This window comes from Ambystoma mexicanum, chromosome 2p, assembly GCF_040938575.1.
Source record: "Ambystoma mexicanum isolate Mex_15411 chromosome 2p, UKY_AmexF1_1, whole genome shotgun sequence".
Taxonomy (NCBI): domain Eukaryota; kingdom Metazoa; phylum Chordata; class Amphibia; order Caudata; family Ambystomatidae; genus Ambystoma; species Ambystoma mexicanum.
In genome coordinates, this window is record NC_090923.1 from 1,370,486,114 (window position 1) to 1,370,506,020 (window position 19,907).

General features: G+C 44.3%; 1 protein-coding gene across 6 annotated transcripts in view; it reads left to right on the top strand.

The window, feature by feature from the left end:
- DHRS7B (dehydrogenase/reductase 7B) overlaps nucleotides 1–18,709 on the top strand; it is a 461,566-nt gene extending 442,857 nt beyond the window's left edge. For all 6 annotated transcript variants that reach the window (XM_069645759.1, XM_069645761.1, XM_069645758.1 and 3 more), the window contains one exon: nucleotides 2,976–18,709. In XM_069645759.1, coding sequence (XP_069501860.1) covers nucleotides 2,976–3,181 — 206 coding nt within the window. In that variant the 3' untranslated portion in view covers nucleotides 3,182–18,709. The remainder of the gene's footprint in view (nucleotides 1–2,975) is intronic.
- The last annotated feature ends 1,198 nt before the right edge of the window (nucleotides 18,710–19,907 follow it).

Sequence of the window (19,907 nt, forward strand, 5' to 3'; positions counted from 1 at the left end):
TATGAGTATGTGTTTGTAACTCTGTGCATGGCTGCAAGTGTACTTCATGTCTAACGTGGCTATGTCGTGGTGTCACTAATGACGTCAGCACAGTGGTTTGTTTCTCTGCATTAGTCAACGGCATACATCGCAGCGTTTGGGTCTACTACCAATGTTGAAGCACCTTTATCCATAAAGACATACACTGGATAAGGTTTGAATGGGTGTCTGAGAGAATATCTTTCTGCATATGTGTCAGTCACTGGTCCTCCTGGGGCCTGGCGAATAGTGAGTGACTGTGTGTTTTTGACTCTTCAGGTTGTCATGTTCATGGGGGCGAGAAGGGGCATTCCAGGGACCCTCTCTTCACTGGTCCCTGAAGAACCGGCTGGCAAGGTGGAGAGAGTTATTCAACAGATCCCCACCGGACCAAATAAAGTTGTACATAAGGGGAAGGACGAAAAAGGTAGGATTTTTGTTCTCGAGAACACCCTGCATAGGAGACGCCTTTCCTGGGAATCACCCTAGCGGGAGGGGCCTAATAGGATCTCAGCTACCAGCAAGGGTTCCAAGGCTCAAGTGGCTACCGGCCTCGCAGCTGAGGGGACCCCGGATCCTCCCAGGCCCACAGCTGAGGGGTCAAGCGACTCGAATACCAGGACCAGAGGGCCTTAGCTCTGTTACCAGGCCCATGCCTGAGGGAGTGCCTAAATGCAGTGACAAAAGCACTACCAGCATGTACGAGAGCGAACAGCCTGCCAGGTTGACACTAGAGGTGCAAGCCAGGTCTGAGCCTACGTGGTCAGGCAAACGGGCAGAGGCCAGAGCCAGTGTCTCCACAGATACGTAGCTATGACGTGAGGTGGTACCTGACAAACTGGCGGTGCAGCCAGAGATGATGGCGGCACAGACATAAACGCGCCATTCCAATGATACTGCAAGGGTGGAATGACCACGCAGCAGGTATGATATGGCATTTATAACGGTACACCGTCCTTTCATCGTGGGATGAAAGGACGCTGGGTTTTTCACCGTTGTCATTTCAACGTGAAAATTCATCGAATTTTGTATGGGGGTTAAAAAAATATATAGATGGGTTGTGGGTGTTCGGGGATAGTTAAATAATTAAAGGGGATGGGGAAACCCCCTAAAAATATATTTTTTTTAAATGATTGAACCTTTATAACACGCCTGTACACAAGTGTTTCCAGTGCGAGTGACCAGGACAGGCTCCGACGTTCTGAACAGGCTATACTCCAGCCCGGTTGTGGATTACCCACCTGACTTGTACATTGGGGCCTCCCCATCCTCATCAAGAAGCTACAAGAGCTTAAAAGATAGTCATGGCCTTGGAATTGACCTGGTAGGTCGAAACATGTGTCAGCAAATCGCAATAAAGAAAAAGAAATCTTGAAACCGATCATATGACTCCTTGAACAAGACTATAAGAGATTTCATTGTATAAAGCTGAAGGAGCATTCCTGGAGTATTCAGCACAGAATTTTTTGGTCTCAGACCAAACTTTCTATTGGGTCAGATGGTGCACCTTCTACGCAACATCATCGGGACGGATGAGATACATGGAAGCACGGTACTCCCAAGGCAAGCTAGGCGCAGGGAGAGTGTCATACATGTCGACAGTACCAATGCAAGAACAGGCCTCTCCAGCTTGCAAGGAACGTTGTTTTGAAAAATTCCTCACGCTCATGAGGTCCCCCCAAATCGGAAATATCCTCAATGGGATCATTCAGCCCATGATCCCGCCAATGCTTCCACCAACTCCAGCTCCAGTACAGCCTCAGCCTACATTAACAGCACCAGCTCCAAGCATCGTCGTTTCACCTCAATGAAGAAATAGTCCTTCCACCTTTCTTCCCAAACCCGAAAGATGAAGCAGAAAAGGTGTTACATTGGCTCCGTCAGGAGAGCGCTGCGATTCTACCTTGACGGGACTAAGAGGTTCTGCAAATCGGATGCCCTGTTTATTACTTTCGACCGATCAAAACCAGGGTATCGGGCCTCAAAGGCCTCGGAAGCTAGGGCAATGGTTATGGCCATCCAGGAAGCCTACGAAGGGCAATGTATGAAGTTACCAGCAAATATTACGCTCATGCGGCTAGAACCAAAGCAACAGCAGTGGCCTTCCAAAGCTGTTTGTGCCATGGCAGACAACCAGCAGGGCAGCCACTTGGGCTACCCCCTCAGCCTTTTGTAAGTATAATTGCTTAGACACCATTGCTAGATCAGACACGCTATGGCCTGAAAAACTTGTTTTCTTAGGAGTTGCATCGTCTCTCCTCCCCGGGCTTCAACCAGTGGTAATCGCCCATACAGTATGGAGGAAAGGGGACGGGATGTAGGAGTAATTAAAAGTTACTCACTGTAGTGACTATCATACTCCTAGTCCATAGTCCCCTTTCCTCCGTACATCCCACCATCCTCCCCCTTGTGTCATTAGGCAGATATAATATAGCCTAAGGCCATATGTCAACAGTGACAGAGGTGTGGCGTCTGTGGGTGGGGCCAAGGTAGCGCATGCTCCCGGGTCCGCGCCTCCACGCGCAACTAAATTTAAAGAGGAAAACCTATTTTTCTGGTGAAAAAGGTTCCGTTCTAATCACTAGCGAGGGACCCTCATACAGTATGGAGGAAAGGGGACAATGGACTAGGAGTATGTAGTCCCTACGGTGAGTAACTTATAATATTTACAACACTGTGAAACAGCAAACCGTGATAGCCAATAAATTAGGATTATGCATCGTCCCACACAGTTAATTCGGCTTTTATATGGCTTTAAAGAGCAGTTTCTGGTTCCCTATGTCGGACAGGAATTGTCCTACAAGTTTGAAACTGGAGAGACTCAAATGTGAATGTAACTGTCAATGCCGTAAACGAAACACCCATTTTCTAATTGTACATGATCCACCAGGTTAGGGTTTTGTAAAATTAATGTTTTCACTCATATTATAATGTGTTACCTTTTTTGTCTTTAATAGTTATGGACAAGAATACCGCACAAGGCATGACTCCCGCAGATGTCGCCCTCGCCGTCTTCTCTGCAATAGGTGAAAAGAAGAAGGATGTACTTCTGGCCGGGCTGTTGCCCACACTGGCTGTTTATCTGCGAACACTTGCTCCCAGAGCCTTCTTCAGTCTCATGGCTTCCAGAGCCAGAAAAGAGAGGAAGGTCAAGACCTCCTAAGTCTCCACAGCTCAGAACATGGGTTGGGATCAGCGAAGGAAGTGCCTTGCCCTCGGAGTAACCCCAGGATTCAAGCTGTAACGTATTGTATTTGGATAAAAAGAGGCGAAGTTGGGTTTGAATTCCCACTTGTGGATTATTTTCAGAATCGAGTCTTCAGTACTACAGAAGACATGCCCCGTGAAAAATGAAATGTTTGTTTTCCGACGGCCTTTCACAGTAGATCGATTTAGCATGCCTAATAGAGTGTCTATAATGTACGTGCATTTCCTACTCCCGATTAGAGCAAACATCTGCTACAACTGCATAGAAAGGCTAGCTAGTCGCACTGAATGCATCGTATTCACCTTCCCAGTCTGACACTTACTGTGGATTTCACGCCAAACTAATGAGTACTCGCATAATATTAGCAACGAGAAATTAAGTATTTATTTAGAATTTTCAGGTCTAACCTTCGTCCCATGCTTTGGGTACAGTTCGAAATTATTCAGCATTTACAGTGCTGAGGAGGTACCTTGTTGCTGCCTCTTAGGCCTGGCTACAGAGCCTAACGGGAAATTTGGCACGCTGAAGTTGTGTACGTGGTATGTTTTTTAAGAACATCTGGTGTCATTCAGTGAAGGTGTGGATACAGCGATTGATGACACCGTAGTGTTTTTGGTCCCCCCTATTTCTGTTATTACTTTTCTACTTACAGGCTTACTTCCACAGACACTTGCTTCAGTTACTGTAATTCCCATGTTCTGCGCGTGTTCAAAGGTGCTGATAACAGGCCCATATTATATTGACAAACCCGTCCAAACCGTTTCTCAATTGTCACCTTAAACAAAGTGGCTGATGCTGCATTTCTTAAAAGGTTTCTATTGTCATTCCCAACATAACTAGACACCGAGTCATGTTTGTTTCCTTAGAGTCTGACTCCATTGCACTTGGTTAATGCCCTGCATAAAGCAAGTGTTACAAGTGAATGTCCCTATAAGATAAAGGAACTGGTACTAAAGTTCAATCTTGCATAACAAATGTTTTGCTTGTTTCTGTAGAGGATACATTCTGCTAAATTAGGCAAATTGCAAAACGTAGTCAGACAGGAGTTCAGGAATTATGGCTGTGGCATATCTCCCTCCCCTGCATGCCTGAGTTGAGAGGATATGGTACCATTCGTCCACTAAGCATTTTTGAGCTGCTGGGGTCCGGTCTCTGGAAAATAAATGTAGTGCTAAATACAGTCAGGGCATTTCAGTTCTTTCATTTGAAATGGGTGCTAGCATAACACGTTGCTGCTAATGCGTGTTAGCATTGCCAGCACGTACTTGCAGGAGCAGCCTTCAATGCCATTTATAGATTGCATACCCCAACACCCCTAAAATCTCCATCCTAGACTTCTCGCCTCCAGCACTTCGAGGCTGAGGGATGTTCCACCACCCCCACCCAGCTTGGACAGGTTGAGTCTTGCTGGCAGAGTTGGTGTGGGCCTTTGAGGCCACATGACAAAAGCAACCCCCCCCCCCCTCCCACTGTCGCAGGGGCCGAAGGTGTTCATGCAGTTAGTGCCAGTGGCAAATGGACAGAATACCCAGCCTGTGGTGCTTATACAAGTTGCCACCTTCACACAGACACGCACATGCTATTAGCACGGCACAGTTAAACTCCTTGGATTTCTCACTGAAATAGCAGTGCACAAACAGAGCATGTTTCGAACCCTGACGTTTCTGTGCACCTACTCTAGAGCCATGTCGTTATTCAGGTTTGATTGTGCACAGCGTTTCTTGTGTTGGCACCCTCAATAGAGGGGCGACTTGCTTTCAAGTGTGCTTAATCCTGCTACATCAAATTCACACTGGAAATGTAACCACAAATCCCCAAGTATACAGTTCCCATGCCCTCCTGTGGCAGGCAGTCGTACCTGGGTAATCATTTTTGCTTCTGGCTGAAAGATGGTGGAGTCAACTTTGTCTAAGTATTCTTATGTAAATGGACTTTCGGATTTCTGTAACTGTATAAAGTATGTGGGCTTGCTGTTTCCTTCCTGTAGGGCATTCATCCAATCAGGTCTTTGCCTTGACCCTTACATGGCAACTTCACGGAGACCCTAATTCGATGAACAAACCTGTCTCTCCATTCACAGTACCCTCCCCTCCCATATCTGAAAATAAGTGCACAATATATTAATAATTTGGTGATTTTATATAGTGCTTTGTGCCAGATTCCTCCAGGTACTAAGCTCTGTAATGATTGTTGTCACTTTTTTTTTTACCCACTCCTCGTGCTCAATTTATCGACCCTAAGGAGGATGAAGGATAGAGTTGGCCCAACTGGGGTATCGACCCCATGGCACATGGCATCAGCCTGCTCCTGAGGCGGGCATGTCTGCCTGGCCTGTACCACATCTCTCTCGTTCTACCGCCTTTGTTCTCTTTCTTCGCATGGTAGCTGCAGGTGCCCATCTGAAGTGCAGAGTGAACAGGGACCTCGGCTGCGGTGCTCAAGGGAAAGCCAGCATCTGCATGAAGTCTTGTGGGTTGAGCACTCACCTGAATCACTGAGAGATAAAGAGCAAAATGACCATGCACAAACACCAGCCATGGTTTGCCAAGGTTCAATCCTCCAGAGAAAGCAATGATGTTTGTTTTCTTCTATTGAAGGGAAAAGACACAAACAATTCCTCCTTGGCACATCAAGCCATTTAAGGCTCGATTAGAAGATCTTGTTCAGAAGTTGATACCGTGTGGTGGTTTATTGGAAGCTTCTAACCAATATCCCCTTGTTAACACTGCTCTTTCCAGTGACACTTTCAATTGGATCTGTCTTCCGGTACAACATCAGCAGAAAATGACTTTAAGATCTAAATATGTTCATCACGTTTCTGCACTGAGGGACGTTCAAACACATGTATGACTGTGTCAGCACACTGAACATGATGTAAACCTGACAGATTATTTGGGAAGTCTTCTCAAGTCCACACTATGCAATAGAACTTGCAAAAAGAAAAAATAAACTGAGCAACTGCAAATACAGATGCAGTCAACTTTTCCAGCTTCATAGAAAAGAAGTAATTGAAAAGAAAGCAAAGCTTGCTGTCGCCAACAATTTCATGGTAAACTCTGTGGTCCCAGCAGAAAAATCAAACTAGTGGGTCTATCCCATGAACATCAGGCCAATATACATGTATGTGCCTTCAAAGCAGACATGTTCTGAAAGAAAGTGGGCCCAGGTATCCGTATAAAGATTCAGTGCATACTGCTGTGGGTCAATCATTGCTTTATCCTTTGAGTTTTTGTTTGTCTGTCTGTGTTTTGGGCCATTTCCTTTACTGAAAAATCATGAGGTAATTGCAAACCTATGTCTTCTTGCCTCGCCTACTTCAGGTTTCCAAGCGATGAAGCCAGGGAACTCCTCGCTGTGACTGGCTAACGCTAAGGTGGGACGAGCTGAATCATCACTTCCAATTAGTCATTGATTATCTGGTGAAACCGTGAGGCAGCCATGCTATGCGTGCTCCAAGCCAATAAAGAATTGAGCACAAAACAGGCACGGTCTTCAAGCAAAACATGCAGTGCAAAACAAACACTTTGCCATCAGACTTCAGTCATCTGGGACTTTTGACAGTAATGGCAAACAATTCCAACTAAAGCACACACAGAATGTTCCCCTTTAAAAAAAAAAAAAAATCTCAGTGCCATACATGTACAGAAGGAGTGGATACTGGAGCACTAGTAAGGCAGATGTGTTTTCATTGACATTTGCACAGCCTTAGTCATCCATTAATCCTCACACTATCATATGCTCTCAAACTTGAATTCATAAATCGTTAAAATCGTTGTCATCTTTCCAGTGGCATTCCCTTACTCTTTCATATATCCTCCTAATCATTCCTGCACATGCTCCCTCACTCTTTCACTCTTCAATCCCTGCATTCATATATTCACTCTCCCTGTATCTCCACCTCTTCTGCTTTCTCCTCGACGTATCACCATTTGCTTAAGTGTGTCTGTGTGCATGAACGCAAACATATTTTCACCCTGCAAAGCCAACAAAACTGTTGGCTTTTTCTATGCTTGTTTTAATTGAACACATTTGTGTTCCAAGTAAATCCTGGGGGACTGTGTATGCAATAGACACTTGGAATGCTAGCAAAGGAAGACTGGCGAGCCTATTGAATGTATTATTTTCCCAGGTACCATGTCACAGTATTCACTTGTAACGTTGTTTGAAAGAATTGGGCTCCTGAGACTCCAGCGCTCACCCTCGGAAGCAGTGGCCGAACAACTGGGTCCCTCTCTAGCGGTGGCAATGTGGGAGTGAGATGCAGCATAATGACCTAATATTCCCATCGGCAAATCCAGCAGTACCCGGTCAGAGTTATTTCCTTAAAACATAACTCTTTGATCGTGCTACAAACAAGACACAATCAAAATGTATGCCGCTGTTAAAAGTGGAATGATTTAGCTCTGACCGTTAAAGAGATGCAAACTCTAAGAGGCAGTAGACCTCAGAGACCGAAATAGCCTTCTGAACTCGTAGCCAATATTAACCTATGCAGTCGATGTTCTAGATCGATTTTCAGCACCAGTCTCCTTTTGCTTCGGTCATGAATAGTGAAGGATGGCACGATCTTGATTCCTATGATACCATACTAGAGAGCGTCCGCTGTGTTTCAGTCTGAAATTGTGTCCTGGCAAAGTTCTCTCGATAAAGATGACTCAGAAGTGGTGGTTACTGACCGGGCCAGCTACTGTACATTGGGACGCTAGGCTTCTTCACACAGGGCCATTCTGGGATGTGTGAGGCACTGTGCTGCTAGAGACCTGCATTGTGTGGAATCCGTTTTAGATAAATTAGTACATCATGGAAAGGTACATTTAAAGAATGTGCCCTGATTAAGGCAATAGATCAACCATTATGGCATGCATATTAATGGTCATTATTATTATACATTGTAAAATTAATATTTTTTACTAACTTGGAACACTGGCAGACCAAGCCCAGTAGGAGAAACTAATTTGCACATGGTCACACTTAAGTGGTGAAACTGGGATATGAGCCGAGCCTACTGTGTAGGCATTTGAACACATATTGTCTCAGTTGTGGTTAGTAAAGTAAAAGTAGGCAATGAAAAACAACCACATTCTCTCTTAGCCGCCCCCCCCCCCTCGCTTTCCCCTGAAGAGCAAACTGATATGGCAAAACACCTGACAATACAATAAGGGAGCAACAGGTTTAATTATCTCCAGGGAAGGCCATCTTCAGATGCAACCCCCGAGGTTCTGATCACCCATACAGCGCTAATTTAGGGAGACTGGTTGCCGTCTACCACTAATAAAAGAACTACCCATTTAATTGTGTAAGGATGTATCGTTAAAAATGTATTTGTGAGGCTCCAATCCTAAGGCCAGGCAACGGGAAGTAGTGGTGAACACGCACAGCATCCTCCGAATCAATACGTTGGATTTGGGAAACCAAGTACAAGCGCACTGGTGGCCTTGTTACTTCTGACTAGTGGGATATAACTTGTAATAGACGCATTCCCACATACCTGATAAACCTAACATGTGTCCAGTCTTGGCCCAGCATTCACATCTCGACCTCAGATTGTTCCCTGACCGCCTGGCCCCACACACCAGCATTTTACTATTTCCTACAGTCCTGACGATAGGGGCCCTTTAAGTTTTTTTGCTGCAAAGACGACCATGGCCTGGTGTTACTTTGGAGATAAATGCACACTTTCAGAGCCATGGCATGCCTGTCAGAGAAGATCACGATTCCAGAAGGATTATATTGGAAATGTAATGGTTGCACTATGGGCTGTTGAAAGCATTATGAGGTCTTGGCACAGCCAGATATTGCCCAGTTCTCCACATGTTGGTGACTCTAGTTCTCCAGTCATTTCATTGTGTGCCCCTACACAGCTGCATCTCTTTCTACGGGTTACTGGGACGCCCTCTCCAGCGTAACGAATAGACGACAATAGGAAAGGCCGCTTTCAAAGGCCAGCTCTATGCACGGCCTGTGCAACTATATGCAAGAGTACGGGTTAGGGGCTTACTATGCCGGAATGGATCAATGGCGAATCGCATGAAAAACAAACGAGTACAAGGACTCATTTCACATAATGCATCACTTTATTGGTCTGCGCTCTGCTGGTTTCAATGAACCCCACGTGAAGAAGGAACATCACACAATTTCCTAAATGAACAGCACGTAAAGGCCAGAGCTTTCTACTGAAACTTATTTATTTTCACAAACGCATCAGTAAATAACCTAGAAAGAAGTCTTGGACGCATTACACTTATATTTTTTGGTAAAGGATAATAGAGCGAGGCAATTGTGGAACAGTGTAGAAGCAGATACTGCTTCCTGGGCTCCTGTTTATGTTGCAGGCCACCAGGCTCGGGAATGCTGGCCCTACAGGATTCACTTCTCGGAGGCTGACCCCTCTTGGTTTTGCCTTTAGGATGTATGTATTGTGCATAGACATCCCTAGTGCACAGCTGGATGGGAACCAGCATATGCAAGAGGATACAGTAATCCTGTATTATACAATAGTTCTTATTATGGTATTTATTGATCGCAGACCTAACTTAGAGAAGCAACATGATATATAACCGGTATACAACACTACAGATGCACAACGGAGTGCTTTCCAATGGTAACAAAAGAACATATATACCGCGGGGATAGGATACAGAGAGACACAGTAGGGGTACAGCTGTACAAGGTGGTGGGGATGAGAGGGGTGGATGGCGTCTAGCGAGTCAGGTGCCACGGGGATCTTGATGGCCTATGTGTTGAGGAGGAGAGGCTCCTTGAAGAGGTGGGTCTTGAGTTCTTTTCTGAATTATGGGGGCACGTCTGGGTTGAAGGATAGCATGTTATGGAGAGAAGGGTACAAGTTATATATACGTCTCACCACAGCACCCCCCTGAAAGAAATGGATGATTAGGTTCCTCTTTGTAGGCCCCTGGTTTTGATGCTTTAATTCTGATTTGGGTGTCATGACTAGATGAGACATCTCCCAGTTGTCAGCTAATAGCTACAGCAGCCGTGCCACCTTAAGATGCAATCTGGTCTATCACTTGGAACTCCTCCCACAATCCACTCCCTCTTCCTATAAGGTCTTCATGGAACCCAACACCATCGTTTGCCTGAGGTGCCAGTGAAACCTAACACTGACTCCATAAAGCCAACGTCATTCCTTGTCTCAACTAATGGCTGCATTCCACTAAGCTTACAATGTACCCTCCCAAGGGCAGCAGAGATTACAGACAGTGCTGCACAGAGATGCGGCATTTTGATCCCTAGTGCCACATACTGGCTGGTTCTATGGGGTGAAGGAGAGTGCCGAAGTGTGTGGCTTTGGCAACGGCGCAATTCAATTATTTGGATCTATACGAATAACTGTAGCGCAATACAGCCCACATTGTGAACATAAATTGCAAGTTGAGTAACCTCACTCTAGTACTGACTCATGCAAAAGGCTCGCCCTGATCGTAGTCAGTCAGCTCTTGGGTACTGGGGCTTTCTTACAAGTTGACCACCTGTTGGAACCATCAGTCGCTTCTGGTCATTACAGGACTACGATGAATGGTCCCAAAACCAAGCTTTCTCTGAGGGACAGGTGATGGGAATGTTTTGCCTCCACTTGTAGAAATTGTCGAAGTTGATGTTTTTGCATTTGGTATTTCCACCTGCTGCTTTTCCACAAGGTAAAGTGGTATTCTCCCATGAATGCTTGCTTCTTGAATGAGACCCTCTCTTTGAGAAAGGTGGCAAGTAGATACATATGTACCCACAAAGACTTTCGTTACTGAATTGCCTCCTCCTGTCCCTATCCAGTTGTTGACGCAGCTAACTGACTGGAGTCTATGTGCCACAGACTTCCGTAAACCAAGAAGGAATGTTCTAGTCAGACTCCTTGCCCCTAGACGCTGGGCTATGTGTAGGTTGTTACCCATTCCGTGTATATTGCACCTGCATATAAATGCTTGGAGAGTAGCAGGATTCTGAGGTGTCACATGCCTAGTGGTGCGTTGAGCAGGCAGAATGGAGAGAGAGGTCGCAAGTGTCTCCCTGGTCACCAGTACGTATGAGGATCCCCCTCGGTGGTGATTGATGGCATGCCCTTATGGCCAGTGGTAGGAAATGTTATGGGGGCAATGTTTATAGTTGTGCAGCGATAGAAAGGGCACGTGGCTGCACGTGAGCAGCATGTTGAAGTTGCGTTTGGGCAGTGCTAAACCGTGAAAGAAACAGCACAATGGGAGTAGTTTCACATGCGCTGCACTGAGATACTAGCCTAATTCTCAATTTCTGTATAACTGGCAGTGTTTTACAGATCCATGGCCTTGCAGTGTGGTAACCTCCGAGCTTGCCTGCCCTTTAGAAAGATTCACTCCTGCTGAGCAAGTAGCAGCCCTCCTTAGAAGTTTGGAACGTCCTTAAGAATTTAATGTGCAAGTGAAAGATACTTTTTCCAAGTTAGGGCCCTCTCATGTTCTCCATTGACAAGTGGCTACTCGTAACCCAGGTCTGATGCTGCAGTTAATGTCGGTCGTAAGGTGTCCCTTTCAGACAGTAAATGTACATTTATCCCCCCATGGTAATTTAAAAGCACATGAGAGAATGTGGATCTCGGTTCAACTTTCTTGACCCTATTCTTTCAGCTTGTCCCTTTGTATGCCAGTTGATTGTCACTTGGGTGCAAGGCGCTGAGTGGTACAAGAGTGGTCCTGTAAAACGTACCATAAGCAGTGACTCCTAACTGGGAAGTTCATCCTGCTATCTCAAGCACCCACTGATGCCACATTTTTGGTGCTGGGTATGGAGCAGTGTATGAGAGGTACAGGCCGGGAAGGGCAACAGAGTCCGACCACTCCTGCTAGGTCTTACCTGTGGGGTCAGTCACCCAGCATTCATTCTTTTCTCCATTGGAGGGTCCCACTGCAAGCACACTTAACAGTAGACCAAAATATAACTTCCATAATGACCTCATGATGGCAATCTCCGTACGATTTCGCGGACAGTGTAGTTCACTTGGAAGGTAGTTGCATTGTCTTACAGCTACATGGCAAACGGATTTGCTACCAGTTCTTGCATGCTACTAGGGTCATGGCGTAACTAGAGTGTAGGAACTGTAAGTGGACGTCTGTTCTAAATGTACATATGTGCGTTGCCTTGAATGTACTTGTGCATTATGGCAAAGATATTAAACTTCATATGTACAAAAAAAGGGCGCAGGTATACTATGTAACATTACTACGACTCTTTATATTAACTACTCTGACGTCTACATTCTTGCTAATTTTCAAGCAATGTACTCGTTACTAACTGCTTCTCATGCGTGTTAAAATAATACTGAGAGAAGTGAGTAACCTCATGAATATGGTCTTACATGAATAATCCTGTCCATGGGTATACCGAACCCGTGTCCTTTACACTCTCCAGTAAACCTGGAGCCATTCTGGTCCATCCAGTTGATGGTCATCCTATTTGTTGGTTTTGTAAAAGGTCTCTCTATACTATCCAAGTGAATTTAAACATCATTGATCAGCCGCTTAAATGTGAAGAATCAGTGACCCGGAAAAAAAAATGGAAACGTAATTCGAGATGGATGGATTGGAATCTCTGGTCAGATTCAAGAGCGTCCTGAGCCAGTCACGTGATGCGGTCTGCAGCTACATTAAAAAAAAAAGAGGATACTCTTTTCTGTGCCTACGCTTCCATGTAAAAGCTGCGTTTACTCACTTGAATTAAACAACTTGAAGGACAGATGCCAACTGCTTCAGAACCACTGTTTTACACTATTCTTAAACATATGTCCCTGGACTCCACTGTGACAGAAATGCACAGCTGTATCCATTTTATTACCAAGAATCGTGAAATTCTGGGTCACTAACTTAATTTCCCTATGGCGTAAATTGAAAATATGTGCAATGTTATATACATTTGCAAAAAGGCTTTTTTTAAACCCTCTTTAGTGTGAAATCTGGCGTGGACTAGTAACATCTTCACAGTAACCCCCACATCCCGGTTTCGGTAAACGAGCATTAACCGGACCGGACACATCACACTGTACTATGGACAGCTGCTCCTGTTCGAGATGCTGCTGCCACAGTAAATGTTCGCTCTATCAGTCCTGGGAGTCCATGCCAAACACCAACACATCTGTTCCTGTTAAGGCAAGGGTTCTACAAAAGCGGGTTTTAAGCAGCCCATTTCCATGTTGATTAACTTAAAACTTTGTCCAGTTTTCAACTCGGTTATGTGATGGAAAAAGGTTTCATTGAGGGACTGTCTGGTTCCGGAATTTAAGCAGGCACCCTGTTCCAAAGACCAAGGATCTAGACGAATAGCGAGTGTTGGAGTGGGTGCATGGTGTAGGTTTTGCTTCGTGTTTGGGAGCAAGTCGGACCTCTGTGAATGTACTTACGAATACAGCACTGCTGCAAAACTGCAAACTACTCTCTGACTCCAGCACGAAGCTTCAACTCTGCTCCGTATCAATAGTTCGTTTTTCATATTTAAGTGTTATCCTTCAGTTGAGTTCCTGGAAACGTAGGTGCCTGAAAATCCCTCAAACGCTTTTTAGCTGAATACAGCTACCACAAATTCAGGCCCCTCTACCGAAAGGGTGTGTGTTGTACACGCACACAGCTGTGATGTATTGCCTGGGAAAGGCAGAGCAGACATCTGGGCATACCTGAATGAAATGCTGCCCCAACCATCAATAAGGGTCTCCTATGCATATCCCGACCGCTTATCTTCTAGGCACAATATTATTGACAAGTTTCCTTCCTTGGTGGGGGATTGGAAATCGGGAAGGTACCAGCCCATGGGAGGGGTAGGTAACCAACACTTGCCTGCCCACTACAGAGGTGGGCTTTCCTTCTTGCTGAAGAAAGTTCAACCCAGGGACACAAGTGCTGTCACCTGAACATTGGGCCTGTCCTCAGAGAAAAACAGTTTTTTAAATTAAACTCATGTCTGTCGATCAGGTGAGGCCAGCAGGTGGGGAAGCTGCAAGTTTGATTTAAACTCGTTTGTCTTATTTTTGCAACTCGGTAGTCACCATTTGTTAACTGTGGCCTAATAACTTCCACTAACCCATAGTATGGCGACTAATATTTCAAATAATTCTTCCTAATATGTGAAGCTTTTTTATTTTTTACTTATTTGGCCCAGCGTAAATGAATCTATTACAGATACCCTCGTATTTATTTATGTTAAACTGCTGGGTATTAAACCCCCACCCCGCTATGCACTCGTGGAAAGAGATCCTGGGGAGCTCTGTGCAACCGCTGTACAGTAACCTACCACTGAGAGGACCCTGCACTGGTTTTTCACAGATCCCTGTTCCATGAAATGCGTAACATGAGACACGTGTGCCCATCCAATGCCTCTACCAAGTTGTCTCTGGAATTATTCCTGAAGGGAAACCACACAGCACATACATCAAGTGCTAAAATTGGTTTGCACCTCCTTGGTTAGTTGCAAACAGACTAGATAGCCAGTAGGCCATGGTTCCCGCCAGGACTCTGGGTTTGAGTCCTGTTCTAAGGGTCTTCTGTTTGTCTTTAAGCAGGCACTCTATAATATATGTAGTATCCCAATGTGTATTCATGATGGATATACTATATTTCTTCAAACTTTCCTAGTGATAATTTCAGTTATAGCAGAAAAGAGCCAGTGAAGACATTTTACATGTTATGTATACAGTGGCTTTCATGTGGAACTCTAAACGCTATGACAGAGTTGCGTTTTTTCCTCGCCCATCAACTGACACTCACTGTCTCGAACAAATGAAACGTAACCTAATTTGCATGAGGTTGCAGAAGCAGACTGGAGATGGGTTGTGGCTCTGCATTTGTATTCCTTGGGATTTTATGGTGTCAGTATAGCTTCTGTCGTCCAACCTTACCCAAATGAGGTATGGATAATGATTGGGAAGCGTAGGGTTGTTGTTGGCACAAAGTGTGGTACTATGTATTAAGCGAGTGTGTAGCATTTTAGTTTCTCCAGCACTGCTGATAGTGTTCAGTGTCGTTTTGCTACAAGTAGGTGTGTGTGTTGTGGAAGATTGAAATGTTCCCTGGATTTCACTTGCGTATCTGAAATGTGTGTCCAGAGATGAGAAACCACAACCTGGATGGACCGACAGGACGGGTAACGATTTCCTCTGGTGCCAGTCACGATGTAGGGAAGAGTGCCTAGGAGAATAAAGACTGGCACAGATGGCAGCCTAGTTTGGTCCCTGATATGGCCTGCCTTGTGAATAACGGAGGCTGATATGGTCCTGAAAGAGTGAGGTGAATGTTGTTCACCAATGACACTGGTTAGGTAGAGGAAAGGCCAGTCGGCTTCAGAAAAGAAGGTTGAGAGTATGAGGGATTCCTTCATATACCATTAAGGTTGGTATTCCCTGAATGGGAGTCCATAGCGTCAGCTGATATGAGCGGAAAACCATACTGTCCCTTCCTTAGATCAGGGAACGATGGACCGGAGAGTCTGCCAGGTGAGCAGTAATGACCACATGAGAAGAAAGCAAGAATTCCTCAATAATGGCCAATAATGGTGTAGACTGTGAAACTGTATCACGCCCCATTCGCCCTGTGTTCTGGAATTTCCCATCTGTCGTGCAAGACATGTAAAGTGCTTGTTTTAGTGTAAAGATAACATCTGTGAATCCTGAGAGTAAACTGCTTTTTGTTTGTGCAATTAAATATGCATATGTTGTGCCCATTCAAATAAGTATTTGGTGCACTTGCTGCTGGAAAAACACCCTTAAAGTAATTGTTTGTTGGATACGATATGCTGTGAAGAATTATTAAAATAAAGAGCTATCTCATTTTTTCTAATGCAATAAACGCACCTGAGACCCACAACATCGAAGTAGGAATTAATTATGTTGAGTTTTCCTGGATTGCCCTTGAACCAAACAGTGAAATGGTGGTACTTGTTAGCCAAGATGCAATATTTTGTTTTTTAGTAAATGTTCTTTTTTTAAATTATTATATTTATCAGACCTGGCTTTTTTATTTGTATTGGTTTTACAACTGCATACCAAACAAACATCACGTCACACCCTGCTGCCCACTTTGTCCCTGGGTCTTGTTTCCAGTTCCCATATCCCCAAGATACATGATCCAGGGAAGACCAGGTCTGGAAATTCGAATATTCCCTGGTGGGATTCATGTATCTGACCCCAACATTTTTGATTGTTTGGGCAACTCCACCATATATGCAACCATGACCCTTGCTCTCCGCAACCCTTCCAACATTTCTCAGATGTTTGTGGGTACATTGCGTGTAATCTAGCTGGTGTATAATGCCATTGCATCATTATTATGTCCCACATATCTCTCATTTGGATGGCTCGTGGCTGTTTGAGGATATTCTTCCAAAGCCCTTGCTTCCTGGGGACGTTTTGACTAAGGTCCCTTCTCGATGTAGCCATATATAACCATTCCTCTATAGGAGTCCCCGCCTGTACCAGCTCATAGATTGATATCATAAGTCCTTTTTACCTAGACTCAGTTAGAAACTTCTTGAATGGCATAAGATCGTTACACGCCACCTCCTTGTTGTTAAAAAGTATGTGTGTCGTTTCTTTTCACCAACCTGAAACAAGTGTTTACAATCCTCAAAGGGTTAAATATCTGCACCTACAAAATGATCCCTCAACCTGTGGCATTCCCGCCTCTGGTCACTTGTCATACACCCCCTTCTCCACACCCAGGGAAAATTGTGGATTCCTAAACAGAGGCGTAAATTGGGAGGGGGAACGCTGTGATAACGTACTTCCAAATCAGGGAATCTCAAGTATCCACAACAAGCGGAGTTACTTGAATCATTCACATGTTTTTTGGTGTCTCCTATTTTAGAATCCATAAAACCTTGTCCAGAGGTTGGCCATCAGCACTCTATCCATCGCAGTCCATATTTTATCTTTGATTTTACTAAACCACTCCATGATGATGCAGGATAGGGGTTTCCTCGTAATATGCCACAAAATCAGGAAAGGATAGGCCTCCTTTGTTTTCGGAGTGGTCATTATCCTACGGGAGACTTTGGTTGTCTTGTTCTTCCAGAAAATTGTTTTTAAAAAGTCTCTGGGGACAGCGGTCAGCAATGCCTGAAAGAAGTTAAAAACTCTTGGAATTATGACCATTTCAACAGTTGTTCCTCCTCAGCCATGAAATCGAAAATGGATTCCATCTGCTGAATTCCTCTTTTATTTTGCGTCCGCCTTTAGAAAATGTGCCTCATATAACTTGTTGATTGCACTTTGAATGTTACTCCCAGATAGCTGATGCCTTTCTTTGCCCAGCTAAATTGTGAGTTTAATCTTGCTAATTGTTCCTCATCTTCCTGAAGGGTTAGGTTGAGAATAGAATGTCAGACTTATGAAATTACGAGGGATTCATTCTACACACACCATATTGATGGCGGGGGATGGCGGCGAACTGGGGCAGTGTTGCAAACCCATATGAATCAAATTGAGTTAATTATATGTTACTTTTAGTGTTAACATCATTTAGAAATTGTACATATAAGATCTTCACACACGTAGAAAGATGTATTTATGTCATTGTTTTTTTTTTATAACACACTTAATACCTGAGTTCGTTTCTAAACGCGGATCCAGGATTGGAACCTCTGTTGCTCTGATTGGTCTTGCTTCCTAGACCAGCACGTTGCCCCTGTGCTATCCTCCATTCACAAATTAGATACAATATTAAAACTGCAAATGCAACACAAATTCAGTCCCCAAAATGGAGTGCTTTGTTCCACGGTTAGCTGTTACACAGGAATTCTAAGTAGCATGGACATTCTTGAATGAGTTACCTAGTAAGAAGGTCAGCGTACGAACAGGGCAAGGTTTATAGTCCCGCAAGGGGACAGATGTTATCTCACCCTTTGTATTAAAATCTTTAGAGGGCGTTAGTCATTTGTTTGGTGGTAATAAACATGAAGCCCAAGGCCAGTGTCAGGCGGTTAAGTCTTCTTCCAGGTCATCAGAGGCTGTATGTGGCCGCATACATTAGGTCGTTTAGAGGAGCCTGGGAAATTGAGATGGCAATCAGTAGTTGAAATAAAATCCTGTTTATGCAAACCTTCCACTATTTACAAAAATACGTAACCGGACCATATGCAATCACACTTGAAGTTAAAGACCTTAGGCCAGTTATTGCTAGCAGTGAATTATGTTTTCAATATCAATGTTTAACCATGTACTGACATCATGATCTACTACGGGCGAATCCCAAGAAGAGGTTTGTTTTTACTATGATCTCAAGATAATCAAGATAAGACTGGCCAATGAAAATGGAAGAATTGGGAAAAGAGGTTTTGTCCAATCATGTTTGGGGGCAGATGGTAATTAAGAATATCTTGAGTGTTTTAAATTGTTGCAAAAAGTATGTAAGATGCCAACTGATGTTGTTTTGTTGAGATTTGGGTTAGTTTGGTCCTGCAGCACTATCTAACTGCTCCCCAGAGTTTTTTTTAACAATAAAATTGCTTTATGTACAACTGTGTACTCGCTTCTTAAGTGCTAGGCCTGTTTTGGGTAATAGTGATTAAAGGCCCATCCCCACGTTTGTTTGTTTGTTTTATTATTTATAATGCGCATCCTACTCAGGGGTATCAGGTGAACCAGGTAGGAGACCAGATGTTCCGAGACGTTGGGGGGTCTTCTGTCCACACCTCTCAGCTACGGCACCTCACAACGGGGAGCAGTCTTCCATGCACAGTGAAAAAGAGGTCTGCGGACACCAGGTGTGTCGGCTCTCTGGAGATGTGTTGCTGCGTCTTATATGTGTGGAACAATTTGACGAAGCACCACATTGGAGCATCTCAGGTTCATGTGAGTACACGTTTGGAGGTGTAAAGTAAGGGGGGAAAAGGGGTAAAAAGAGTTGTTTCTTTAAGGTTTTCTTTCTTCTTTGGGGTAAGGGTAGACTTGGAGTGTGAGTGTGAAATTAGTTAAGGTTGCAGGGTTTAGAAAGTGGATGTTTAGAGTGGTTGAACTGTTCTGTGCTGTAAGTCCTTTGTATATATTTTTTGACCCAGTTTACCCTGCATGCCCAGTGTGAAGCTTGTCCTGATACCCTTTAGTTTGCTTGTCTTGTTGGTTAGAGCCCTCCTCTGAAGGATACAGTGGTATCTTAGGGTAAGTCCAACCGTAGATACCTTTCTGAAGTAGGCTTTGACATTCTTTATTAATTGCTGTTCGGGCAGAGCCCCTCGCCTCGAGTTTTCTTGGTTAGTCAAGGCAGTGAAGGGAAACTTTCTGTAGTCGGGGAAAGACGGTTTTGTAGTAGAGAAAATCTTACAAGGAATGAAGAGTGTGAGAGCAGCGGTGCTGTAGTGGCAAACATTGTGCCCCTCCTATGCTTGAGTAGTGGGGATATCTTGGAAATATTGACAGGCTAGTGTTTTTGATAAGATGCCGTCTTCTGTGTATGAGTGAGAAGTAGAATTGGAGTAAATAGTGAAGTGAGGTAATTGCGGTATAGGGGAGTACAGTGAATGAGTGTGAAGTGCAGCTAATGAATTGGGTATGGGTAAAAAGGGAAATTTTGGGTGCCATTTTATTTTCATTCCACAGCTTCGGCTCGGTACCAGGTTTTTGTGAAACAATGTTTTGAATAACTTGGGCTGGAGTATGGAGACTTTGTTGAATCATTTGTGCCATGTGTTGCCCAGCTATGAGGCAAACATTTTAAAA